Source organism: Ochotona curzoniae, unplaced genomic scaffold (assembly GCF_017591425.1).
Source record: "Ochotona curzoniae isolate NIBS_2020 unplaced genomic scaffold, NIBS_Ocur_1.0 contig_3819, whole genome shotgun sequence".
NCBI classification, from domain to species: domain Eukaryota; kingdom Metazoa; phylum Chordata; class Mammalia; order Lagomorpha; family Ochotonidae; genus Ochotona; species Ochotona curzoniae.
Genome location: NW_024466004.1, coordinates 40,495,150 through 40,522,938, shown reverse-complemented (window position 1 = coordinate 40,522,938; position 27,789 = coordinate 40,495,150). Strand labels below are relative to the sequence as shown.

The window sequence follows — 27,789 nt, the reverse complement described above, 5'->3', positions numbered from 1 at the left end:
AAGAATGGCTGGCAGCTTAAAATACACCCAGGGAGTCATGCAGCAGTTCAGCCCTCCCGGCCCTTTGCATTTTGGAAAGTGCTTTAGTCCATGTTTATTTCCTTCAATTTGTGGGGCCAGAAAAGGCAGATCTTTACCAATGCATTTATCCCATTTGGCAGTGAACTAATTCAGATGGGCCAAAATAATTGTTGCACAGGAACACGGTCATCCAACCTCAGTTCAGAAAATCCCTGACAGCTGACGTAGGCGGATTTATAGGTTTAGTGGAAATTGCTTTTTCCTGCCCTCCAGACTGCATACTGTGGGCTGATTATACATATATAAATATATATGCATATATTTTGCATGAGTTAACATCCTTTAAAAATGAACAGACCAATAATGTCTTAGGAGAGAAAGAGAACATTTTTTCCCCCTTTTCTACAATTTCTCCGGAGAATTGTGTTGGATTTGGAAACCTATGGTGGCTGCCCAGAGTATGAAATTTGTCATCTTTCTTTTGTGGTGGGGATGGGTTTTGGATACTGAAGGCCGGATGCACTGGTCAGGAAGAGAAGCTCATGAGATGTCTAAGAAAGGCAGGTGAGTGCTCCTGTAAGGATGAAGACTTTGGGAAACGGGGTCAACACGAACAGGCGGAATTGTTCTGGAAATGAAACATCATTTCCAGTTTCCGGGGTGTGTGTGTGTGTGTGTGTGTGTGTGTGTGTGTGTGTGTGGTGACTGCCCCGTGTCTTCTTTTCCCTTTGTTCTCTTGCTTACTCCTTTGCAGGAAGTAGAGTTAGAATTTCTTTGAAAATGATGTTAGGTTAGATAGTATTACTAACTGGTTTCTTAAATTCCTTATGAATTATCCTGGGTGATGCAGGCAGATTCCCCCGGGGGAGGGGGTGGGAGTGGGTATAATGTACATATATGCTCATTTTTTTAAAAAATCAAGAGTAGTTATCTGATGTTTGCATCCTAAAGGTTAGAACCGATGTGAAGTGGAAATTCACAAATAACCAGTGGGATCTCCAACATGTGGAGAAAATTCTGTTCATTCTAATTTTTTCCGTGAGATTTGTGGCTGTTTTTAAAAATCTTTTGAAAGAAAATGAAGACGTTTTCTTCAAGCCCTTCGGCTGTAAGCACGAGACTGTGCCATGCCTGTAGTTTTGGAGGGGGCAGGGATGGAGTCGGCGTCCGGTGAGCTGCTGGCCAGTTTGCCAGCAGGGTACGTGCTGCCAGTGTGCTCCAGGGTACGTACGTGCCAGTGTGCGCGTGTGCAGGCAGCTCAGTCAGAGCAGCCAGGTAGCCCTTGCAAACCTCACCTGGGCGGCTGTGCCCGCAGCCCCGGGCCAGCGTATCCGTGCTTCATCTGCTCGCCGGGCATGGGTCAGTGTCACAGTGACACAGTGTCTCGGTGTCACAGGTCACTGTTGAAGAAATGCACGCTGCAGGGCTGGTCCTGACTCGGGGTCTTTATCAGAATTTGCTCCCAACGGGACTTGAACTTTCTCTGTCTCTGGATTGAAATCTGAGTGCAGTGGGAAATACCAGCCACTAAGGAGGGTGTGGGAGGAGGGTGCCTTGGCTGGCTCCGGAGTCTCCCTCCTGAGGTGTGAGGCGGTGTGAGGGTCCCCACACCCCTGGATAGTTCAGAGTCGCTCACAGACCTGGCAGCTAGCTATTTATAACCCAGAGCTGAAGTGGGCAGCCAGACACCAGTGGGTCTGCTACCATCCGAGTAAGAAGCTGCGTGGTTTAATGGCGAGATTTGAGGACTGATACAATTTCAGAGATTATTCAAACAAATGACTCATAGGGATTAAAAATCAAACACAGCCCCAAGCCCCGTTGGTTGTCATGGAAAACTTCTGGGGCTCTCGCCTGTGCCAGAATTAGAGTGGCAACCTATCAGCAAATATCAATGGTTGGGAAGTCCCAGAGGGTGGAGTATGCTCTTTGCTTTTTACATTTAATTTTTAATTTAAAACTTTACATTTTATTCTATTTGTATTTTGTTATTATAAATGATCAAATTACAGATATGAATAGGTACAGATTTATGATAAATGTATGCAGTGTGGAATGAGTAAATCAAACCAGCATATCTGTCATCTCAAATACTCTGCCATGGGATGCAGTGTCCCAAGTGGCTTCCTAATTATTGCCCCAAATGGTCATTTTCCAGTCAACATATAAGTGAGTCTCTTGATTGTTTTCTTGTACACGTATAAAATCACATGGTACTTTTCTTTGGTGCCTGGCTTATTGCCCTCAATAAAATATCTTCTATGTTGTCAAAAATGACAGATTTTTCTCCTTTTAAAAGGCTGAATATTATTCTGTGGTGTATGTGTACACGTAGTGTGTCTTATCCATTCATGCACTGATGGACTTTAGGTTGATTCCTCGACTCTTGTGAGTCCTGCTGCAGCAACACACTGATCTCAGATTCTTTGGATGCCTACCGAGAACTTGGCTGAGTCATATGGCAACTTAATGCTCAGTTTTTGGAAGCAGCTTCCTACAGTTCTCTATAACAGCTGCATTAGTTTATGTCCCCACTAGCAGTGTACAAAGATTTCCTTAGCTCTACATTCTCTTTAACACTTATTATCATTCCTGTGGGTTCCCCCCCCCTTTCATTTACTTGAAAAGCAGATACAGAGACAAGACAGGAAGAAATCTTATATCCACTGGTTCACTCACCAAAAGCCCACAACAGCTGTGGCTGAATCGTATCAAAGCCAGGGGCTTGGCACTCCATCTGGTTGCCCATGTGGCTGTCAGGGACCCAAGCACTTGAATCTTCATCTATGGCCTCCCAGAGTGCATGTCAACAGGAAGCTGAGTTGGGAATGGAGCCAGGACCTGAACCCGGGCTGTTCAATGCAGGATGTGGGCATCCCCAGGGCTGTCTTAACCGCCTAGAGCAGTGCCTGTCCTTTTTGATGATGGCCAGTTTGACAGGGATAAAGTAATATTTTATTGTGGTTCTACTTTCTATTTCCCTAATGATTAAAACTGTTGAACATTTTCATGCAGCTGTTGGCTTTCGAAAAATGCGAGTTTAAGGCCCTTTGTACATTTTTGAATCAATATATTTCAGTATTGATTTATTTGAGTATCTTATATTTTGGATAATTATCAGTTGTGTAGCTTGCAAAAAATTTTCTTCCTATCTATTGGCTGTCCCTTCACTCTGTTGTTTTCTTTGCTGTGTATACGATCTTTATTTTTAAATGCTCTTGTTGGTTTGTTTTCACTTTTGTTGTCCAAGCTTTTGGGGACAAATCCAAGCAGCACTGCCCATATGCGTAGCTTCTCTGTTTTCTTCTGGCAATTTCACAGTCTCCTGGCTTGCATTCAAGTCTTTGATCCACTATGTATGTTGTGAGCTAAAGGTCCAACTTTACTCTTCTGACCGTGGGTAGCTAGTTTTTCCTCTGCGTCGTTTACTGAAGAGGCTAACCCTTTCCTGCCTTGTAGTGCTGTCAAGAATCTCGTGACTTTAAGTGCAAGGGTTCACTTATGGACTCGTGTTCCTTTCTCTGGGTTGACATATGTATTTGCATTTCAGTACCACGGTGTTCTAAGTATTGTAACTTTAAAAATGTAGTTTGAAATCAGATCATTTAATGCTTCTGGCTTTGCTCTTTTTGCTGAAGATGATTTTGACCATTTGAGGGTCTTTTACTGTTTTATACAGCTCTCAGGGTTTTTCTAGTTTCTATTTTGATAGAGATTGTTGCTTTGTATCAATACATTGCTTTGGGTAGTATGGACATTTTAATAATATTAACTCTTTCAGCCCTTTATCATGAGGCATCTTTCTACTTATTTATGTTTTTTTGTTTCAGTTTCTTTCACCACTCTTTTGTAGCTCTTTGGTTAAATGTCTTTCCATGTATTCATTTTATTTAGTAGCTATTGTAAACAGAATTGTTTTCTTGATTTCCTTTTTTTTGGATGGATTGTTGTAAGTGTACTATGGAAGCACTACTGACTCTATTCGTATCCTAAAACTATAATGTATTCATCTGTCAGTCCTAACAGTTTTTTTTGGTATAGATTTTTGGTATAAATTATGTCATCAGAAAGCAGCAACAATTTCACTCCTTTTACAATATTTATTACTGTTTATTTTTATTTTGTTTAAAAGGCAGACACACACACACAGAGATTGATCTTCCCATGGATAATTCACTCCCTAAGTGTGTGCAGCAGCTGATGCTGGATCACACCAAAATCAGGAGCTCAAACCTCAACCCAGATCTCTGTGTTGGTGGCCAGGACTCAGGTCTGTCAACCTTCACCTGTGACTCCAGGTTATTCATGAGCAGGAGGCTGGAAATGAGGGGACAGTCAGGACTTGAACCCTGGTTCTCCAGAATGGGATGTTCTGAGTTACGTCGTAACTGCTACCTCCAATGCACACCCCTCACTTTTTTCCTATGTGTGCAACATTTAGCTCCTTGTCTTGCCCGATTACTCTGGCAAAGATTATGGTTGAGTATAAGTAACAAGAGCAGGTATTGTTATCTTGTTCCTGCTCTTGGAAAGTAAAATACTTAAAATACTTCTTAAAAATATATATCTTTTAAAAGTTTCATTTAAAAAATATGAAAAGTACATATGATCATTATCTAACTTTTTAAAGAAAAAAAGGGGAAAAGTTTTTACAAAGATAATATTCACTCATCATCCTCAAGTCTGAAGGAAACTTGTTCACATTTTTGTGCACATTCTTCTGCTATTTTTGAATATTAACAAGCTTTAGGATTATTCTATACTTACAATTTTATTATCTACTGCGTTTAAAGCAATATATTGTTGACATGCTTACTTATTTTGAATGTAGATAGCATTGTCTGGGGCCCGGCACAATAGCTTAGTGGTTAAAATCCTTGCCTTGAATGCGTCAGGATCCCATATGGGTGCCGGTTCTGATCCTGGCAGCTCCACCTCCCATCCAGCTCCCTGCTTGTGGCCTGGGAAGGTGATTGAGGATGGCCCAAAGCTATGGGACCCTGCACCCATGTGGGAGACCTGGAAGAGCTCCTGGCTTTGGACTGGCTCAGCTTCAGCTGTTGCAACCGCCTAGGGAGTGAACCATCAGAAGGAAGATCTTCCTCTCTGTTTCTCCTCCTCTCTGTATAAATGCCTTTCCAATAAAAATAAATAAATCTTAAAAAATAATAACAGATAGCATTGACTGAATGACTACATAACAACATGTGTTAGGCAGTGTACCACTGTTTAAGCATTTTCTTCCATCTATGGATATTCGTGGTTTCTGCTAACAAACTAGAAAACCAGATAAGCTCAATAGACACAAAAAGAGTGAAGGGGGTGAGGTGCTTAGGATGCAAAATTTAAAGGGAGCATGCACCGTTCTGAGAGTGACTTTGGGATTTATTTTATTTGAAAGGCAGAGAGAGGGAGGGAGATGGACACAGAGAGATCGCCTCTTCAGTGTTTGCTCTGCAAATCACCCCACTTGCCACATCATAGTCTTCTCCCAGGCAGATAATACATGTTTCCTCAAAATGTCCATGGGAGTCACACGTAAGCAGGTCCCACCTTCACAAATCAGAGTCAAGCACAGCATGCCAGGGCATTGAGCAGTAGTTCTAGAACAAATCAATATTTACTGTTTCTCTTTTGAAATCTACTCTGTTGATACCACAGGCCCCTGAACAAATGCCAGCTCAGGCTCTGGGATGATAAACTGATCCCACCAGAAGCTGAAAGTTCCATAACCATACATCGTTTGTCTTACTAAAGAAGGTAAAGAAGATCGGAATTGGTTTCAAAGACCACAGTTGCTGGGCAGTGTGGAGGACGGAGACGGGGAAAGAGGTGGGAAGGGAGGGAGAGAAAATCATTTGGTGTCTGTACTTGAGACCAAGAGAATGGGTAGTGAACAGGGCCCAGGGAGTGTTTAAAGAGTGTTGTCAGAGTTTGATTGCTTCGGGGTTAGTGCTACCAGGAACAGAGCTGCGGGTGGAGCATGCTTGGAGATAAAGATGAATTCTGTTAGGCACCAAGAGATAGTTATCTGGTGGCAGGAAGGGATACAGTCTGCAGGCCTACAGGGAAACTTGGACCTGGGTTTGTGCATGGACAAGAAATTCTTGTAGGCAGTGGCTGAACAAGGTGACCTAGAGACAGAATGTGTAGCATGTAGGAACGACAACTTCAAGGACAGACCCTTAATCAATATTTAAGAAGATAGAGCAAGAGGACACAGTGAAGAAGTGGGAAACCAAGCACGTGGATGAAGAAGTGAACTGGAAAGCAGAGGTGTCAGACACATCGCTGGTTCAACAGCCACCAAATGCAGGCTGCCAGGCAGACACACGCTGGGCTTACAGACTGGGGAGGCACTTCAAAGAGGCAGCAAGGGATTCCAGAAAGAGTGGTCACTGGGGCCAAATCACTTCAAGGTCAAAATCAATTAGTTGGAGGACAGAGAATGAACCCTGAGACATAGATATAGCAATTAAACCCCATACCTGAAGGTAGCAATGGGTCAGAGGGAGGGAAGAAGAAAGTAGAATAAACAAAGGCAATTTTACAAGGAACTAGGCTATGAACCCATGTGGATGGCAGGAATCCAGTTGCTTGAGTCATCAGAGCTGCCTTTCAAATTCTGCATGAACAGGAAATTGGAATCAAATCCAGGCATTCTGAAGAGAAAGATCTAGACATTTTAACCAATATCTTAGCTCTGTCCCCAGACTCCCTTAAATTGAAGATGAGAAGAGCAAGGCCCCAAAAGGTACAAAACCTTTGCCACAATCACACCCTTAGAGTCATGCACCTGCTATGTTCTCCTTACACCATTGTAAAATGATGGATATCCAACCCAGGTTGAATCACGTGAACATATTTTTATAACTCAAAAACAGTTGGATGTCAGGTATTTTATTTAATTTAAATGAAGATTTTCTCATTTAATCCTTATTGCAGCCTTGTAAAGTGAATATTGTTGTCCCATTCTATGAAAAACTGAAGCACACAGAGACCACACAACCAACTCAAATCTAACAGCTAGTTTGTGGCCACCCTAGGATTCAGACAAATGCCTAGTCTGTGCTCCTTCCAAAGCTGCCTCACTCAGCAAATCAGGCAGACTCTCACCCCACAGTGACTGTGGTACTTTAAAGACTACCTGGTCTTTTTTTTTTCCTAAGATTTTTAGTTCCTAAAATTTCTTAAGATTCTTAAGATTTCCTAAGATTTTTAGTTCCCCATGGAAAATTGACACAATCACTGCAGGTGAGCCACTGCAAACTCTTTACTCCTTTGACCAGCACCAACATTGACCTTGGCCAGTCTACTGACTCAGTAGCCCTAACTCCTGGCTTGCCACTCTCTAGCTCCTGTGAATCATGCTGCAGTTGCACCATTGTGCAACCTTTCTCCCACTTCCTGTTCAGGTAGTTCCCAGGATTAGGGAGACACCAGGTGTCCTAAATAGCTAGGTTGTTGTTGGTGCTGATCTTGCCAGAACCTGCTGGCCATTAGGTCTGAGGGCCACACATATCTATTTTGGATGAGACCCCTATGATGCTAAAGTTGGTATTATTTTCCCTTTGGGACCAGTACAATGCACTAAGCTGAAAGTGAGTTTCCACCCAGCTTAGTGCATGCACTGCTCATTGTTGCACCTCCAGTCCCACAGCCTTTTCCTGAGTATACAAAATGGTGCCTAATGTAGCACCAGTGGAGTTCTGGAATCCATTGGCCATTAGGTCTGGGGGCTACCTGGACCTGTTTTGGGTGGAACTTATAGGATACCACATTGCTGTTGTTTTCTCTGTTTTGCTGGTGCAATGCACTGAGCTGGAAATGAGTTCATTTCCTATTTAGCAAATGTGCAGCTTATTGTTGTCCTTCCAGTTTCAAAGCCTTTGCCACGCTACACAAAATAGCACCTGTGTGGCAGTACTGGGGGGTCTGGGCTGTGAAATCCACCCTGTTCTGCACTGCCTGCTTGGGATCTGCTGCTGTGTCTGCTCCTGGTCAGATCAAACGAATCAGCCGGTAGGCAGTTTTTATTGTGCTCACTTGCTGAGCTTCCATTGAACTCCCCTTCCCATCTGTCTGCCAGTGGAGCTCTGGCCACTGGTGGAGCTCAGATCGCTGCTTTTGACCACTGCTGTGGTATCTGGTCATGACAACACCACTCTGTTGTCTCTGCTGATTCCCTGTGTCCACGGGTCTCCAGGTACCCCTCTGCTATTGGCCTGTCCTCTCCTATTTCCTGTAACCTGTCGTCTCTATTTCACTCTGGCTAATGTTTTTCTGTCTGTTTAAATGTGTCCTTACTCTATTGCACCATCTTGATTCATATATATATGAATTTCATTTCATATAATTACATTTCCTATGGTCCCTTGAATTTGAAGTCTCTGGGGTACTGATCTGCAAGGTAGATCAGGCCACTGTAATGGCCAGTATGAGAGAGAGAGCCTCGGGGTGGGTGTGGAACCAGGTTGGGCCACTGCACCCCCAGGCACACATGATAGCAAGGTCTAGGGCTGACCTTTGAGACATCCTTAGAGATCTCCCCTACTAGACCATTGCATCTGCAATTGTACTCAGACACCAGGACTGGAAAGGCTGGATAGGGCCACTGCGTCTGCTGGTGTATGTAAGAGCTGGGGCTGGAGGCAAAGCAGATGATACTGCTACATCTGCCAGTGCAAATAGCAGGGTCTAGGCACCATCCTGGTAAAGGTTCTAGAGGGGCTCCTTGAGCAGGTTAATGCACCTACTAATATGTACGAGATTCAGGATATGGACGACATAGGCCAGGTGCAGCTCCTGCTAGGGTGCATGAGAACTGGGGCTAGGAGTGGGGCCATGTAGGGTAGCCTGGCTGGGAGAGGGCTCCCTGAATCTCACGAGTGCCTTAGACCAATAGGATTCCCAATGTCAGGGAATATCCTATAGATATGTGGTCTGGCCTCAGAGCACATGTTGCAGGACTGGGCCACCTCTGTTGCCACTCCCATGCCAACTTGAAGCATATATACACAAAAGATATGACCGCTGGATCCTCTAATCCAACAGAAGATCTCAAGAGTGTAAAGAAAAGCAAGTTGAACAACAGTTCAGGCCAAGTTCCACAGCAAACGCCTAAGCCTGTGGACCTCCTGGGGGCAGATATGGACACCAACAGGCCTTAGAATTTATACAGGGAGAACAATGAAGAGCTTGTGTAAGGACAGATGGAATTTATCACTTCTTGAACATCAAAGCCAAAAATCTCTCAGAGCAATTAAGATGATGTGGGGACAAAGATATGGCCACTGAATAGAAAGAACCCGCCCAGCGAGAACAACCCACTAGATGAGGACCAGAATTAGAACAATCAGACTTGAGGCCACAGGTTGGAAGTCACATTTCCCCACTCCCCTCACTCTAAGTCAATCTCCTCTGTCTACCATCAAGTAACACCCCCAGGGTGTTCTCTCAGCGGGGTCCCTGAGGCAGCATGAAAAGCTCATCTCTGTTCCCTGACACTAATATAATCTGACAGCAAGGAGCAGCGCACCCTTTGCCCACTCTACCCCCGGCCATGTGAACACATAAAAGAAGGCAGAAACATTTCCCTCCCTCCTGCCCCACCTTCTTCAGCGATCATCTCCATCCCAACCAGTGGCCTACATGGCTCTGCAATTGCCTCATCTTTGTAATGAACAAAAATTAAATTTAAAAAAATATTAAATAACACCAAAGGGGCCTTTAAGGATCCTTTGATCAGTTTTCTATGGCCTAAACCCAAGGCTCATGAAAGCAAAGGCAGTAGCATCTCAAAATTTGATCAATCTGCCTTCAGTCACTTCAGCCTGGCCCATAGCCCAAGTAAGAACTGAGCAGAGCTGTCTTGTTCAGTCTTCTTTTTCTGGAGCTGATTCCTTCCTTCACTCAAAGCATTGTTGAGCATCCACACGGGCCAGCAAAGATGCAAGGTGCTGGATATGAAGCAGACCCTGTCCTTGCTGGACCATGGCCTCGTGCTGCCTTTCTGATCATCAGCTGTGATGCCCCGTGGCCCAGAGAATAACCCCTCCCCTACTTTGCCTTTCTCTGCCCTGGGCTCTGCTCCTACAAAGTTTACACCTGACTGTTCAACTCTATGGTGCATGATGACATTTCTGGGTCTCCTTCGTGGTGTGCCGCCTATATCAGTTGAGCCCTGATAGAAGGCAGCATTGCAATAGTAAAGGGGGAATTGGCATAAATGTGAGTGGGGTTCAGGAAACCATCCAAGTATGTTGATGGCCTCATAGACCAGGAGCAACAACAGTGAGCCTGAGTGAGGGATCACATGATTGGAGCAGATTGGAGATACTATAATCATCTGTACCCTTGGAAAGATATGGGTATTTCTGGTTGTTGCCATCAAACAAAAAAGAATGAGGAATAACTACACTGACCACTCAACTCTTCCTGAACTGTAAGCCCCAGGACAAGGAAGCCAAGGAGACAGCCCTTCCCCCCGGCAAGGTATTACCCTCCATGGGCCATGGTGGATCCAAGTCAAACTCTGTATGTCTTCCCTCAGGAATCCATTTGAAAGATGGCATCAATGCCAGGGCCTGTGTAGATTAGTGGGGGCGATACTGTATGCTAGAGGTGTCCAAATTAGGCCTCTTGGTAATCAGTCTTGCCCATGTGGATACTCGGCCAATCCCCATCAAAAGACTAGACCAACATATTGCAACTTCATGGATTTCCTCCCACATTTGGCCATGGCTCCACTTGGCATGAATCCAGAGGGTGAGGGTTGCTTTGCTGACCTGAGTATCCAGATGGTCTCTAGAGCATCTTTGTGTTTTATTTTCACAGCAGACCTCAAAAACAGAGACGGGAAGCTCATGAAGATGCCCACAAGCAAGGCAGGTATGGCCACCAACGCATGCATATTGTTCTAAAGACAGTTCTCTCCATACCTTGGCTGGAGTGACTTTCAGCAGTGTCTCCCCTCTGCCACCCACATCCATGCCATGCCTTCCCAGGGATCAGGAAGGGGTTGAGGGTCCGGAAAGCAGGGGGTGAGGACAGAAGAAACTGGGCGGGGTAGGTTCAGGAGGAAGTAGGAAGTCAGGAGGAAGCAGAGGGTGGGGTAGGAGGAAGTGAGGTGGGTACAGAAGGAAGAGGGGCCTAAAGGGAGAAGACAGGAGGGGCTCTTGGATAGCACTGGATGAGGAGGGTGTGAGCTTTCTCCTCCTCGCCTGCTTCCTGTTTGCTGCCAGCATGCCAGTCCCTCACAGTGGTCCCCACCGACTGTGGCAGGGCACTCAGAGGGGAAAGCACTTGTATACACTTTGCCTCATTTCCCTTCACACTCCTCACAGGACACTCCTTTTGTCGGGGGAACTGAGCCTAAGGGGAACGAACTGTTTAAAGGCACAGGGCACATAGGCGACCTCAACACGGAAGTCAGAGCCTGTCTTAGGGCTGCTCAACCACTTTGTGCTTTCCAGGGTGCTAAAGGGGTTCTTCAGGTAATAAGGTAGCAAGGGATGAAGGATGGGCATGCTGGTGACGGGTCAGGTGGCTGTGCAAGGGGAGCATGAACAGCCCCCTTTACTGGGGCTGCCTGAACAACAGAAGCCTTGGTGGCATTGGAGACCTTGTTAGAGAAGCAGACTCTTGAGCCTTGGTCTGAATCAGAGATTGTAGGGAAGATTCTAGACTCCTCAGTCCTAATGAGCCTTCAGGAGGCTGAGCTGAGCCTGCAAACTGAGCCATGCTGGGGAGAGAAAGTACATGTGGTAGGGACAGGCAGAGCTGGGAGGTCTGCATGAATTCTAAAGGCAGTGTTGATGTGCAAATAAAGAATGCTCAAGGCCACTGCAGCCCTCCTGGTACCAGCAGGTGCTCTGTAGCCATGTGAGGGAATACTGCACCCTGCAGGAGACTCTGGGTGCCAAGGAGATCCAGGGAATAGTGCCATGGATAAAGCAAGACGTGGGCGAGTTGGTGTAATAGTTCACTTTTAGAGCAGAAAGAGGAGAATGATGAATATGTGTGATGGCTGACTTCCTCCTACAACAGACTGGACAGAAGGGCAAGAGACCAAGAAGAGAATTTCCTGATGGTGGGAAGGGAGGGATGAAGGCAGATGTGGGAGGATGACCTCTCCTCTCCTCTCCTCTCCTCTCCTCTCCTCTCCTCTCCTCTCCTCTCCTCTCCTCTCCTCTCCTCTCCTCTCCTCTCCTCTCTTCTGCTCTCTGTTTCTTCCTTTATTTTTAAAAGATTTTTTGTTTTATTTGGGAGATAAAGAGATCTTCCACTTGCTGGCTCCCTCCCCAAATGGCCACCATGCCAAGGTTGGGCCAGGCAGAAAACAGGAGTTTAGAACTCCACCCAAATCTCCCATGTGGATGGTAAGAGCCCAAATACTTGGACCATCTGTCTCTGCTTTGCCAGGTGCATTAGCAGGGAACCAGATCTGAAGTAGAGCAGGTGGAATGCCAGCCTTACAAGAGTAGGCTTCCCTGCTGTGCTGCAATGCTGTTCCCTGTATTTCCTCTTAAGGACAAGTATAAGACTCTACAGTTCCATCCATGCCCTATTTAGACAGAGTGGAAATGTCAACCCCCATGCCCCCACCACCAAGTGCCCTTCAGAAGCTGCTTCCCTCAGAGACAGGATGGTTGTCATTTGATTCCAGGGTGAGTCTGCCCTTCCCCCACAGAGTGGCCAATGGGGCTCCAGGGTGCCAGGCTCTGCCCACCCTCCCTGGCTCTACTTCCCAGCTCAATGCTCTCTGTCCACTCACAGTAGCCAGGTGCTTTAGGGGCGCTTAGCTTTACTGTTAGCCCCAGGACCAGCAGTTTTCCATCTAGGTGCACATCCCAACCATCTGGGTAGCTCTTAAAAACATCCATGACTGGGCCTTACTTCCATACCACCCAATTTAGAACCCTTGAGCTGAGGCCCAGGCCCTGTATCTGTAAAAGGCCTCAGTTACATGATGTTTTTATCTGACTTGACTGCAGTGCATGCTCAGCATGGTGGCTTTCTTTTTCCTCCTGGACAGCCCAATTCTGAAACGCAGTCCTGACATCACCAAGTCGCCTTTGACTAAGTCAGAGCAGCTGCTGCGGATCGATGACCATGATTTCAGCATGAGGCCTGGCTTTGGAGGTACGAGATGGGTCGGGGTGTCTTTTAGCAGAGGGTCCTTGTGTTTGCCTGTGGTCATGGCCAAGGCGAGGGCACACCGAGCTCTGTCCTGTCCTGGTCAGGTCTGCTCTGGTTGTGCTGGTACACATGGCACTGCTGCCTCATTTTTTGAATACCTGCCCTGCCCCGGGGTGCTACTGGCACATTCTTGGAAGGCACGGGTCAGAAGGTGACAAGGCCAGGAGCCAGTTAGCTGTCCTTGGACCCCAGTTAAGGGTCAGGAAGGGCTCAGGATGAATGAGGCCAGTAGCTGAGTGTGGGAAGATGGGGTAGCAGCCGCCTGAAGTGGCCTCCTGAGAATGCATCTGAGATAGAACCTTGGGCTCCATTTGTTCTTGTTTGGGAGCTGAAAGGTAGAATGTGCTCTGCTTGGTTTAATGAAGTTAAGTAACTGGAGATGCAGTGCAGAGGAGTGCTGAGACTAGAAGCTTAGCCACCAGCTGCTGGATTTCACCCTAACAGTGTCAAAGACCATGTGTTTGTCCTTCAGGGGTCTTGCCCCTGCCCCCAAAACAAAGTTTTAGAATTACTCGCATGCCTTTGGCTGCCTGAGCCCAAAGAACAAACAGGTTCCAGAAAGGTGTCTCTGTCCATCTATAATCTGCTGCAGGTAAAGCCAAACCATCTTCTGACTCCTCGAGGATTCGTGTGAACTCCAGCCCTACCCCACATCCTGGAGCAAGGAGAGACGAGAAAGAAATTGCTTTACTCTATGATGCCTTCTTAGCCCTTATCCATTTTATCTTAGTATATTTAAAATTTTTTTGAAGGTTTATTTGTTTATTTGAAGGATAGTATTAGAGGAAGAGAGATGAAGGGAGAGAGAAAGAGGTATCCCACTTGCCAATTCACTCTGCAAATATTCACCATGGCCAGGACTGGACCGGCTGAGGCTGGAATCTAGGAATTTCTGCGTATCTCATGTGGGTGGCAGTTTCCCAAACACTTGGGCTACCTGCTGTTTTCTCAGGAACATTGGCAGGGAATGGGATAGGTAGGAGAACAGCAATAATTCAAATTGTCACCCGTATAGGATGCTGATATCCCAGACAGTAGCTTAACCCACTACACCACAATGTTAGAACCCAGTCATTTTAATTTTTTAATATTTATTCATTCATTTATTCAAGATGCATCTTCTTATTTGTTTCCCAAATGCCCACAACAGTTTGGGTTGGGCTGAGTCAAGTCCAGGAGCTAAGAACTTAATCCAGGTATCCCATGTGGTGGCAGGTACTCAATTACTTTGGTAATCATCGATGCTTCCAGTTGCTGTATCCATTGCTACTTCATCAGCAGGAAGCTGAACTCAGAGCCAGAGCCGACTATCAAACCCAGGCACTCTAACATGGGATAGCAGCATCCTAGCTGGGTTCCTAACTACTAAGCTAATTGACTATCTGTCTGTAGTCAGATTTTTGTTACTGCAATGAAATACCTGAAGCACACTACTTTATTAAGCAAAGCGATTTATTTTGGCTCACTATTCCAGAGCTTCAATGTCCAGTGTTATACAAGCTCTGTTTGCGTCTCATCAAGGTGGGAGCCCTTGAGTTCCTCTACATTTGTGTGGTTTTGCTCTCCTCTAAAGCCACCAGGATTAAATATTGGACCTCCATACCCATGACCTAAGTCACTCTAATCCCTTCCCAAAGCCTCAATTCTAGAATCTACAGAGGTGTTGTTCTACTGTCTTAGTCTCATTAAAATAAGACTTTGGGGACTGAACTCCTGTAAGAGTTCAGGGGAACAAATATTCAATGCTTTTGGGACCAGAATTACTTCCTCCCCAACAACCACAAAATGATGATTTTAAGGCCATGTTGATATAGCATATTTCTCTTGGTTACTCCATCTGTGGATTTGGCAGATGACATGAACATGACTTTGGTTATGAGTACTATTACCAAGCAAAGCCTTTCTCATGGTCAGACGAGAGCCAATAGCTTCCTTGATGAAAGAGGATGCAAAACCATGAGATAAAGTGGCTGACCTCATGCTGCGGAGTCAGCTGTTTCTTAGATGAGACCTGCCCCTTGACCTCCATCCTCACCCTACATTTGGTGGGCATGTGGAACCAAAGAAGAATGCTACCTTTAAACCTCATCACTTCAAAATCACCTGAATGATTTAGACCTTTGCTTACCTTTGCTGGAATATTCCAAGAAGCCAGTCTATGTGTCAGGTTGACATGATCAAAACTTCAGAGCTTCCATGACTCTGGGGCTCCAGAAGAGGTGTAACTTTTGTTGATCTCCCCCATTATAAAAGTTCCACTAAAAATGGTGACTGCTTTATCATGCCCTACCCCAGGCCCAGCCATTCCTGTTGGTGTGGATGTGCAGGTGGAGAGTTTGGACAGCATCTCTGAGGTTGACATGGTAAGTGCTTCTCTATCCAGCACTCTGGGCCTCTGGCGGGCCTGGAAATCCATGCACCTGAATTCACCCAGTCTGTGACTCCCAGAGTAGCTGGGGAGCTCCATACTTCATTTGATATAACTTCAGAGGGGTTATAACACAAACTCAAAGGTCCTGCCCCCCTCCCGCCCAATGAGATAAAATACCTGGAAGAAGATTTTGACCTTTCCCTCTGTGATGCCCAGTCTCTGGACACTGGGATGCATTCTCTGGGCTAAGGCTCTCAAATGTAAACAACAAGGTTCCACGTCACAGTCATCAAGTAGCTGTATGCCCCTTATGCCAGCCGATACTATGCCCGGCTTTGAAACTATGTAAAAACAAAAGTGCCAGTTCCCTCTTGCCCCATCCTGCCTTTTTGGTAGTCATATTTTAAAAACAAACAAGCAAACAGTAGAATATTCTACAATGCCTTGACTTATTGGATCTGTTTTTGAGTCTGATCTTAATTTGGATCTCCCAATAAAAAGGACTGAGACAAGTGCTGTAGACTAGGTAGTTAGCTTGGTGAGTGATCCCAGAAGACCCTGAGATGGGGAAGAGAAGGCCGACCAAGGGCATTCCCACCACAGAACTCAGGTCTCTGGATAGTCAGGAGCCAGCAGAAAACATCACTCTGGGTGTTGCTGGATGAGGAATCTGGGTGTTGGTCCTTCTGACCCCTCTCTGTTTGCAAGATGCACCCAGGTATCAACTGTGGCACTTTCAGCACCTACCATCTCAGCATGGCAGTCGATGTCAGGGTCGGGATTGGCCACAGGTGTCTTGCTAGGTTCCTCCCTGCAGTGATCCCTTCCTCCTGCTATAACAGACCTGGCCCTAGGGGCAAGCACTCACTTGGTTCAGTTTGCATCCCCAGCCAGGTGATGGGTGTGGATGAGTGCAGACATCTCAGTGGACTGTGTGTCCTTCTCTATGTCCCCAGGACTTCACAATGACCCTCTACCTAAGGCACTACTGGAAGGATGAGAGGCTGTCCTTCCCCAGCACCAACAACCTCAGCATGACATTTGATGGGCGGCTGGTGAAGAAGATCTGGGTCCCTGACATGTTCTTTGTGCACTCCAAGCGTTCCTTCATCCATGACACCACCACAGACAACGTGATGCTACGTGTGCAGCCTGACGGCAAAGTGCTCTACAGCCTCAGGTAGGCAGAGTGGACCACCCTCTGCTCTGCCCAGATGTGCCTCGCCTCCCCAGCTGCAAGTGCACCTCTCAGTTATGGATACCTAACTTCTCAGCTGCCAGCAGCTCCTCAATATGAAACAAGATGGAGTTTACATGGGAGTAGAAGTGGGAAAGAATCGTTCAGTTTGGGAATGTGCAGGGGATGTCTCAAGGTGACAATGAATTACTCTCTCCCATAGGCTGTATTTTGATTTGAAAAAAATTGAAGGATTTATTTATTTTACTTGAAAGCCAGCATTACAAAGAGAGAGGAAAGACAGAGATCTTCTATCTGTTGGTTCACTCCCCATATGGCTACAACTGGGAACTAGGAAATTCTTTCCAATTTCCCCTATAGATGCAGGGCCCCAGGGCCATGGTTATCCTCTACTGCTTTCCCAGGCCATAAGTAGGGAACCAAATGTGAATTCACAGGGACTGAATTGGAATCAGAAAAGCAGAGTAACCAGGACACGAACCAGGGATGCAGGTGTCCCAAGTTGTGGCTTATCCTGCTGTGCCTTAGCCTCCACCTCATTCTATGGCTTCTTTTAATAAGTCATTATCAGGGAAGACATTTAACTTAGTAATGAAGATGCCAGTATCCCACATAAGAGTGCCTGGGCACAGTGTCCACCTCTAGCTCCATACTGCAGCTTCCTGCCAATGCCTGTCCTGGGAGTGGCAGTGATGGCTCCTGGGTTCCTGCCACCATATGGAACCTGAGCTGCATCTCTAGTTGCCAGCCCCTGCCATGGAGGGTGTTTGAGGAATGAGCCAACATATGGAGGTGTGCTCTCTCTCCCCCTCTCAAAGCAATCAATAACATTAAAATGGAAAGAAACCATTGTGTAAGTTTTTGCTTTGTGGCACGTTGATTGTAATCATTATTACTATTTTAAATGCTTGGATATTGCAAGTTAGCAGAGACTTGCTATTTGCCTTATCTTGACCCTATTAAACATGGACACCTGTGAGCACTCCAACAGCAGTATCCCTCATCAGCCACTTGTCTAGCTCCTGATTTACTGATCATGCCTTATAAGAAGGAGGCATTTCTCACATTGGAAGGAAGCAGAGACCTACTCATTTGCTTTGTCGTTTTGTGCTTGTCTGTTGTAGACTCTGAAAGCTTGGATTGTGTCTGTGTTTGCAGGGTTACAGTGACTGCGATGTGCAACATGGATTTCAGCCGATTTCCTCTGGACACACAGACGTGCTCACTTGAAATTGAGAGCTGTGAGTAGACACACACCCGCATGTGACTCCTTTAACCCTAGACACCTGGAAGCTCAGTGGCAGGAACGAGATGCATGCCAACCTTATAACTGGGCTTTTATAGGCTGACAGTAAGTCTGGGATGATTGTCAAACTGAGGAACAAATGTGTAACTAAAACCTTTTGTTATCAGAATTCATCTTCCTAATGTCCTGTGTTCTGGGAATCTGGGCTTTCCCAGCATCTTCCAGGATTATTTCTTGAGGTGGCAGAGACTGAGTCCTTTTAGAAATGTTGATGCCCTCCAAGCCCTTGGCCCAACACACATATACACAGAGCCCATCTAGGGGCCCAGTCTCAAATCTGCCTTCTTTTTAACAGTTTTTACATTTTTTTTTTAAAAAAGTACATGAAGGACACACACACACATACACACAGAGAGCTTCTGCTTGTTGCTCTACCTTCCAAATACAGCAAGTAAGGTTGGGCTGGGATAAAGCCAGGAGCCTGGAATTCAGCCCATGTCTCCTACATGGGTAACAGGGACTCAAGCACTTGAGCTGTCCTCTGCTGCCTTCTGAGATGCACATTAGCAGGAAGCTGGCATGGGGAGTGAGGCCAGGAGTGAAGCTCAAGTTAGCGCTAGTGAAGATAAATGGAACTAAAACCCCGTGTGCTCTACATAGGAATAGAAAATGATATAATCAGTATGAAAAACAATGTGGCAGTTCTTCAACAAATGAAAAATAGAATTACCATATGACCCAACATTCTACTGCTGGGGATATGTCTGAGAGAATTGAAAGCAGGGTCTTGAAAAGGTATTCGTATACCCATATCTATAGCAATCTTCACCATGGCAAAAAATGCAAAAACAACTCAATTGTCCATGAATATATAAGAAAAATGTGGTTTATGCACAGAATGAAATTTTACACATCACTGTGTAATTCTGCTTTTGTGAAGTACTTTAAGAAATCAAAATTGTAGGGGCAGATAGAGGAATGGTGCTTGCTAGGCCCTGGTCTAGAGGGATTTATTGTTTAGCAGGTACAGGGCTCCAGTTTTGCAAGATGGAAAGTGTTCTGGAAATGGGGGGTGGTGATGACTGTACCAGGTTTTAAGTGTATTTAATATCACTGACCTGCACACTCCGAAATGACCATGGTGGCAAATTCTGTGTTATATGTGTTTTACCATTATTAAAAAGAAGAAAAAGAAGAATAGGGATGGAGTTTGACCAGGTGGTTAAGGTGCCCATGTTCGTCTTCTACTTTTAGATTTGTTTATTTTTATTGGAAAGTCAGATTTACAGCAAGAAGGAGAGACAGAAAGATCTTCCATCCACTGGTTCACTCCCCAGATGGCCACAAGAGCTGGAGCTGAGCTAATCCAAAGCAAAGAACCTCTTCCAGGTTTCCCACATGGGTTCAGGGGCCCAGGGACTTGGACCATCCTCCACTACTTTCCCAGGCTATAAGCAGGGAGCTATATTACAATGTAGCAGTGGGGACATGATCTGGTGCTTGGTATGCCAGCACTTGCAGGTGGAAGATTAGCCTGTTGAGCCAACATGCCAGCTCCTGAAATGCTCACGTTCTATATCAAAGTCTCTGGGTTCAGATCTCCACTCTTTTCCTGAATCTAGCTTCCTCTGGGAGGCAGCAGGTTTTGGCTCAAGTAATTGGTACCTGCCACCCATGTGAGAGACTTGGACTGGGTTCCAAATTTCTGGCTTCCTTCTGGACTAGACCATTATGGTCCTCCCCTCTCTCCCTCTCAAATGATCATAAAATCATCATAATAAAAAACAATAAAAACCAGACTCCCAGAAGAGCAGACTAAGGCAGTGCAGTCAGACTCGGCACTCACATTTCTTGTTCTCTACACCTTTGCTCTACTCTCCTCCTTCCAATGGGCGTTATTGTCTCTCCATCTACTCCAGCTCATGGGTAAGCTAACGTGGTTTGGGGCAGTGGTCACCAAGTTTCAATCTTCTTGGGCAGAGGAATGTGGGGAGCTCCAGTGTGCAAGAGAGAGGGTCTACATCTTGCACATTTGTTATTTTAACCCTACAAGGTCCCTGTGAGATTATCTCCCACAGTTCGCCTAGGACTCAGGACCAAGTGACAGAACAGGGCTCAAAGACAAATTTGCTGGTCCAGAGTCTTGTACTTGCCATTGCTCCCATCATAATGCAGCTGCATTCAGGTTCTATCAGTGGGGCTTGCCAGAGAAAAGAGCCAGAAGGGTAAGCACGGCAGGAGATTGTCAGGAATGGTCTGTGGGATGGTGGGAGCTGGATGGGTAAGCCCCATCTCTGCAGGGCAGCCTTCAGGACAGGCTGGGAACTCTTGGGCGGGAACAAGGCTACACTCCACAGGTGGAATTTCTCTTTCCAGAAAACCTCAGCTCTGCTTTTCAGGTCTCTCATCTGATTAGATCAGGCTCACTTGATTATGCAGGATAATCTTCTTCACTTCAAACCCACTGGTTACAGATATTAGTCACATCCACCAAAGACCCTCTTGTTAAGTTTGAGTACCTTCATACAGGTCGGGGATTAGAAAGAGAATAAAATAGTGCCATAGAGAATATTTATACATAAGCAGACAAGACTGGCAACTCCATCAGGTCCTCCCTCATGTAGGTAGGCTTGTTCGAGTGCACACAAACATGTACTCACCCAAAGCTGGTGGGTGTGGGCAACCCCAGAGGAGGATAAGCATGAAACCACTTTGATTTCACCCTAGGTGAGGACAACTAGGGGCCCGCAGAGAACAGTCTTGCTCTGTCCTCAATTCTCCATCCTGTTTAAAGACATTTTCTATAAACTGAAATTTTTCACCCTTTGAAAGAATTTTTAAAAACATCTAAATGATTCTGCTTGACGTGGCTGACCTTGTGTGAAATCTCTGTCCTATAAAAATAGAGATTCATTTTGTCTAATGTAATTATGGCAGGAAGTTTTATACGGTGAGCCATTAAGACTTTTTTCATTTATTTTCATTTTATTAGAAAGGGAAGGAGAAGAAAGGGAAGAAAGAAAGGAGAGAGAATGAAAGAGATCTTGCATCTGCTGAGGATTTCCCAAATGCCCGTTATAGCCAGAATTGGGCCATGTTAAAGCACACAGACTGAAACTCAGTCTGGGTTTCCCTTTTGGGAAACAGGAACCCAAAGACCTGAGCTGTCATTTGCTGCCTCTCAAGGTGCACATTAGCAAGAAGCTGGAACAGAAGCTGAGTAGCTGGGACTTGAATCCAGGCCCTCTCAAGGGCACCTTAGCTGCTGCCTTGAGAGTGCTGCTCTGGTGACTTTTGTAAGACTGGGGAGAATCAATGTCATCCCTGTGGATTTTGTTTAGCCTGTGGTTTGTTTATGTAAACACAAAGACACTAGGTGTGTGGGAAATCAGGACCCGTAGCTTCTACATGGCTCCTCAACTTGCTGTTGCTGCCACTATTGTGCTCCTGACACTGGCTCCCCATCATTTCAGATGCCTACACGGAAGATGACCTCATGCTCTACTGGAAGAAGGGCAACGACTCCTTAAAGACAGATGAAAGGATTTCGCTTTCCCAGTTCCTCATCCAAGAATTCCACACCACCACTAAGCTGGCCTTCTACAGCAGCACAGGTGAGTCTGTGGGTGAGTTTGAGTTTGGCCCTTGGTTCATCCTCTGTTTCAGGAAAGGTGGGACTGGGGTGTTGAGTGAGCAGAACCTGTGTCACTTGTGTTTGGATCCAGGACAGGAATCCTAGGTGAAGTCAAGTTGATGGAAACAGGGGGTGGAGATGATATTTTGATGCCACCAATGCATCAGAAGTGATAATCTGGAAAATATTGGTAAGGACTTAAATGAAAGTAGGGTTATTTGAGAAAACTGTATTGCCAGCTGCAAATGCTGGCATCATGACCCTAATAGGCTCACCAGCAGCCCTCCTCTACAGCAAGAAACAAACTGAATTTCACTGTTTTTTTTTTTTTTCATTCCTTTTCTCTCTGTTCCACCTAGTTCTACTTTAATGCTGTACCATGCAGTACCCTCTTGCTATCATGTTGATACAGTCCCTGCTATGACTCTCTACTAAGCCCCTGGGCAAAAGCCACAGGCTGTTGCTCTGCAGGCCAAGATGCAGGCTTCTAAATCAAGTGTCGGGTTGACCAGGGACATGTTCTGTGGCCTTCTTTCAGAAAGTCTGCCTTGTACTAGAGCTGAAGTCAGCTCTCACCAGCCCTTGCTATCAACAACATAGCTTCTCTGTATCTATTACCTGTGAGTCATTGTTTGTTGAAAGACCCTGGGTGTCTGGACAATCCCTCCATAATCATTTGTTAATATTTAGAGACTTGTCCTAGGAGGCTGAGTTTATGACTTAGTTTTGCCAAATGGACATTTCATGTTCAGTCCTAGGCTTCTAAAGTTTCCCTTACCTTTTCCTCTTATTCCATTGTCTTTCCTTTCCCTTCAACTCCTACTGCATGTCTTTTTCTTGTAAAGAACACAGGGTGGAGATGGCTAGCACAGCTAGATCTGTGATCCTTCATCCAATTCCTAAATACAATGCTGTGTTCAGCTTTATGTTTTAGCTAAAGACACAGCTCCTCCCTTAAAGAAACCCGAAGAGGTTATGTACATCAGGGCTTCTCAAACATTGACATGCTTTCAAACCTTGTGGGGAATATTCGATGCCATGCTGTGTTCAGCAGCCCAGCATCTGCATTTACGATGAGCTCCCAGGCAAGGGGAGGCTGCTGCTCTGCCAGACTCTAGACCTTGCTTTGAATCATAGGAGCATACATGATGTCATCGAAGAGCTGTCTTTCCGTAGGAGACAGAGGCCCCAGGGTTTTGTTTTGTTTTGAGCTGAATTCCCCTGGGTGATGTGGGTTACCATATCATCACTCAGTCCTATGGTTTGCATCTCTTCCACCTTACAAAGGTAGGTAATATTCCAGTGGAGTGTCTAGGACATTTATGATCCCCGAATTCCAGTTTGTTTTATGAGAATCTGAGCAGCTATGGTGATGTGTGCTCTTTTTGTTTCCTGTGTCTTCCCTCTCCCCACCACCAACTCTAAGGCTGGTACAATCGTCTGTACATCAACTTCACCTTGCGCCGCCACATCTTCTTCTTCTTGCTCCAAACCTATTTCCCCGCCACCCTGATGGTCATGCTGTCCTGGGTGTCCTTCTGGATCGACCGCAGAGCTGTGCCTGCTAGAGTTCCCTTGGGTAAGGAACATCTCGTGTACCTTGCACACATCTGAGAACACAAGGACCGTCTTTCCAGGTAAAACCAGGCCTTGCAAAGTAGTCCTGTATCACATTTGGCATTACAACTGGGAAAACTTTTGAATTATTTATTCATAGGTCTCATAATTCAAATCTATAGGGACTGACATTTGTAGCATAGTGAGCTATTCTTCCAACTGCGACACTGACATTCCATATGGGCAGTGGTTCAGGTTCCAGCTGCTCCACTTTTGGCCCAGTTCCATGCTAATGCATTTGAGAGAGCAGCAGAAGATGGACCAAGTGCTTGAGTCCATGTACCTACATATGAGACTTACATCTTGGCTGTTTGAGGAGCAATCCAGCAGGGACTCTGGGCGGTTTCTCCGCTCTTCTGTATAATGAATCCTACACTTTGGCAGGATATTTCAGGAGGTGAATCAAGATATCTTTATGATGGAGCTATGCAAAAGAAGAGTCCTGGCTTTCACACACAGCTAGAGGATCAGCTAGTGAAGCTGCATCTTCATTAAACTCTTCCAGTTATTCCATTCAGACTCGAGTTTGAGACTTGCTCATCCATAAGCATGCATTAACAGGCTACTTGCCATCAGCTCTCCATCTAAGCATTGTATCCAATGCATCATGCACCCCACCCTTGCTCAGATTATTCAGACACTGTGAGAGAGAGTGACCCTCCTGGCTTTCGTGAAACTGGGTTGGAGCAGACCCATGGCATGACCCCAATCTCCTGCGATTTGATGCTTGCCAAGCAAATGTTCTGAGCTTAATTTGAAATCCCGGGCAAATTTCCATGGACAGATGCCCTACCCTCTAACAGTGTTTCTGTAGCACAAACATTTTCTGTGCTAAACAAATATACATTCTTGTTTTATAATGTGTCTCCTGTAAGTGAAGTGTCATCATGCGTGGTAAAACCGACCTTGGAGTTCTCAAGTGGAACACTGCTGAAGGAGGGTGGAGAGGCAGATCCAGTGAAAGGGTGGCTGCTGGAAGTGCCTGGCTGATGATACAGGTCCAGGAGGACAGGGCTCTTCATCATCAGCAGGAACACAGATGTTACAATAAACTGTGTGCATTCATTGTCCCTTGATGGAGCAGTAGCCACACCAGATGCATACCTGCTCTTACTCAGATGTGCAGTTTCTCTCTTCTTCTAAAGACTTACATGTTTGAAAAGCAGAGTGACAGAGGGAGGGAGGTGAGAAATGATAGCAAGAGAGAGAAAGAAATCTACTTGCAGGGCTGGTACAGTAGCCTAGTGTCTGTGGTCCTTGCCTTGTATGTGCAAGGATCCCATGTGGTTGCTGGTTTGTGTTCCAGCTGCTCCGTTTTCCATCCATCTCCCTGCTTGTGGCCTGGTAAAGCAGTAGAGAATGAGTCAAAGTCATGGAACCCTGCGTCTGTGTGGGAGACTGGGGAGAGGCTCCTGGCTTCTGGCTTCAGATCGACTCAGCTCCGGCTGTTGTGGCCACTTGGGGAATGAATCAGCAGACAAAAGATCTTTCTATATCTTTCCTTCTCTCTGTAAATCTGACTTTCCAATAAAAAAAAAAATCTTAAAAAAAAAAGAAAAAAAGAAATCTTGTGCTTGCTATCCCCTGGGCCAGTCTGAAGCCAAGCAGGAAGGAACTCCATCTGGTTATCATCCAGTGGCTGCAGGACATCAAGTACATGAGCCATTATCCAGTGCTTCCTAGGCACATTAGCAAGGGGTACTAGGGCCCCCAGGCGGGGATCTAGATTGGATTCCTGCCATCTTGTCCCAGCCCAGCTGTTGTGAGCATCTGGGGGGAATGAGCCAGCAGAGGGAAGATCCCTGATCTCTCTCCCTCTCTCCCAGTTTCTCTGCTTTTCAAAAAAAATAATAATAATAAATAAGTGAATGTCTTAAGGAGAGAGAGAGAAAGATCTGAAGTAGATGTGTTCATGTGGAGATGCCTGAGCTTCTCTGCAGAACGATGAAGTGATGGAGGCTGTGACTGTGGTGCAGGCTGCACTGGCAGGGAAGAGGCTCAGAGCAGCAGGAGAGGCATCACAGAAGCTCCATTTTGAAGAGCACCAGGCAGCTGGCTGGGCCAGAGACAGTGTAGGCTGAGGGAGCAGTTGGGGAGGAGAAGCCAGAGGCATAGGGCCCTCTAGGGCTGGGAAAACACAAGCCAGCACTTACTCCTCCCCACTGTTGGTTGCAGGTATCACGACGGTGCTGACCATGTCCACCATCATCACGGGCGTGAACGCCTCCATGCCCCGCGTGTCCTACATCAAGGCCGTGGACATCTACCTCTGGGTCAGCTTCGTGTTTGTGTTCCTCTCCGTGCTGGAGTACGCGGCCGTCAACTACCTGACCACGGTGCAGGAGCGGAAGGAGCGGAAGCTGCGGGAGAAGGTGATGCCACGGGTGTTGGGTGGGTAGAGCAGATCAAGCCCAGCAGTCTTGTTGGTGACAAGGCCAGGCTGTACCTGTTCTGCTACATCACAGGGTTGATGTGAAAAGCAAGCAGAACTCTCTAGGTGAAGGCAGTGGGACATGTGCCTGGGCTATATCTTTGCATCCTTGAAACACTATTTGGCAGCTGTCATACTCCAGGAGTTGCCAGGCCAGCTTACCCAAGGCTTGATCCCTTTCGTCTTGATGGTGTTTAGAGCTTAGTGAAGAAAGCTCAGGAGAAGAAAAGTGACAATCAACATGGTGGAGGAAATTGTGAACATGGAGCCGTGCTAAAGGAACCATCCAGGGAGGAACTCCCCCATTCCAGGGAAGTTCCTGGCCAACGTGATTTCACGCAGCTCTGTCTTTCTGGGTTATCTTTCTTCCCACCAGGGAATCCCAATGGTTATTGCCTCCAGAAAACTCCAAGCTTACGAATCTATCCTCATAATGCTAGAGTTTTCTTTCTCTCTTCTGCTTCTCCTTCGGCCTTAAGGGCCAGGAATGGGCCATGTCAAAGCAAGGAGTCAGGTGCTTTTTCCCCGTCTCCCATGTGACCGCATCTCCTGCTGCTCCCCCAGCATTAACAAGGAGCTTGTTGGAAAGTAGAGCAGCTGGAATTTGAACCAATGCTTCACCTGTTAAACCAAAAAATACTGGCCTTTCTATTTCTTACACCCACTTGTGATAACGCAATCTATAAACATCTTTATCAATGGCTTTTACCAATTGATGGTCTCATGAAGAACAGGGAATTTATGTAACCATGTGGGGCTGGTGTTGTGGCACAGTGCGTTAAGCTGCCACCTGTGACACAGGCAACCCATGAATATTAGCTCAAGTCCCCGCTCCTTTATTTACATTCAGCTCCCTGCCTTGTTTGTCTCTGCTATGATGCTGTGTTGTTTCCAAGAGTTAATCTGTAGACTATAGTTCAACAAAAACAGATGCATGCAAATTTTAAGAAGTATTTTTTATTGGAAAAGGCAGATCAAACCTGCAGAGAGAAGGAGAGACAGAGAGAAAAATTCTCCATATACTGGTTCTTTCCCCTTAAGGCTACAATGGCCCAAGCTGAGCCAATTCAAAGCCAGGAGTCAGGAGCTCGGAGCATCTTCCAGGTCTCCCATGTGGGTGCAAGGTCCCAAGGCCCTGGGCCATCCTCCACTGCTTTCCCAGGCCACAAGCAGGGAGCTAGAAGAGAAGTGGAGCAGCTGGGATATGAGTCGACACCCATGTGGAATGCTGGTGCTTGCAAGGTGGAGATTTAGCCACCGAACCATTTCACCAGACCCAAAGATACATGCAATTTTAGAATGTTCACAGTAATACCATCATTATTTTCCTACCTTCCTGCCTGAATTGGCAATGAAAGGACCTAGAAAAAGGTCACAGGCTGCTCTACACTTGCTTGAGTCACTGCTGACCTTGAATCCCTGCCTGTGTTGCTGTGTCCACAGCTGCCCTGCACATGCGGGCTCCCTCAGCCCCGCGCTGTGATGCTGGATGGCAGTTACAGCGATGGGGAGGTGAACGACCTGGGCAGCTTCGGGCCTGACAGTGGAGAGAAGCCAGACAGGATGATGGTGCAGCTGACCCTGGCCTCGGAGAGGAGCTCCCCGCAGAGGAAAAGCCAGCGGGGCAGCTACGTGAGCATGCGGATCGACACCCACGCCATTGACAAATACTCCCGGATCATCTTCCCAGCCGCGTACATTCTATTCAATTTAATATATTGGTCTATTTTCTCATAGATGCTTGTGACGGTTCTGTGCACTTCCTGTTATTCACGGCATGCAATACAGAAATACTGGAGTGAGAAAAAAGAAGTTAAGGCTATGGTAAATTCTTACTGACCACTCATATTTCCACTCTGTCTTCTCTAGCTTTCCAAAGCTCCATGATAAGACACATACTGGTTTAATTTGGACTGATGAGGCACCTACTGTATACGCCGAATCCTACTAGGTGCTGCAGGAATATGGCACTGCGGCAGCTGAGGTTAGTTGCTTACCCAGCTCCCCTGAGACCCACGACACTACCAGGGATGCGAACTCTGCATTCCAACCCTGTTAGACTCTCGCTGCT

The 27,789-nt window shown here is 46.2% G+C and overlaps 1 protein-coding gene across 3 annotated transcripts; it reads left to right on the top strand.

The window, feature by feature from the left end:
• On the top strand, positions 1 to 27,789 carry GABRR1 (gamma-aminobutyric acid type A receptor subunit rho1). 3 transcript variants are annotated; one of them, XM_040983079.1, is made up of 10 exons: positions 430 to 585; positions 10,861 to 10,911; positions 13,058 to 13,164; positions 15,517 to 15,584; positions 16,549 to 16,772; positions 17,949 to 18,031; positions 21,510 to 21,650; positions 23,097 to 23,249; positions 25,463 to 25,659; positions 27,162 to 27,789. In XM_040983079.1, exons 1-10 carry the CDS (start codon positions 464 to 466, stop codon positions 27,453 to 27,455), a joined length of 1,440 nt encoding a protein of 479 aa, XP_040839013.1. In that variant the 5' UTR covers positions 430 to 463; the 3' UTR covers positions 27,456 to 27,789. The 3 variants fall into 3 exon arrangements, with proteins under 3 accessions (XP_040839014.1, XP_040839013.1, XP_040839012.1); XM_040983078.1 differs by having other exon boundaries at positions 447 to 585; positions 10,858 to 10,911; XM_040983080.1 differs by lacking the exon at positions 10,861 to 10,911 and having other exon boundaries at positions 1 to 585.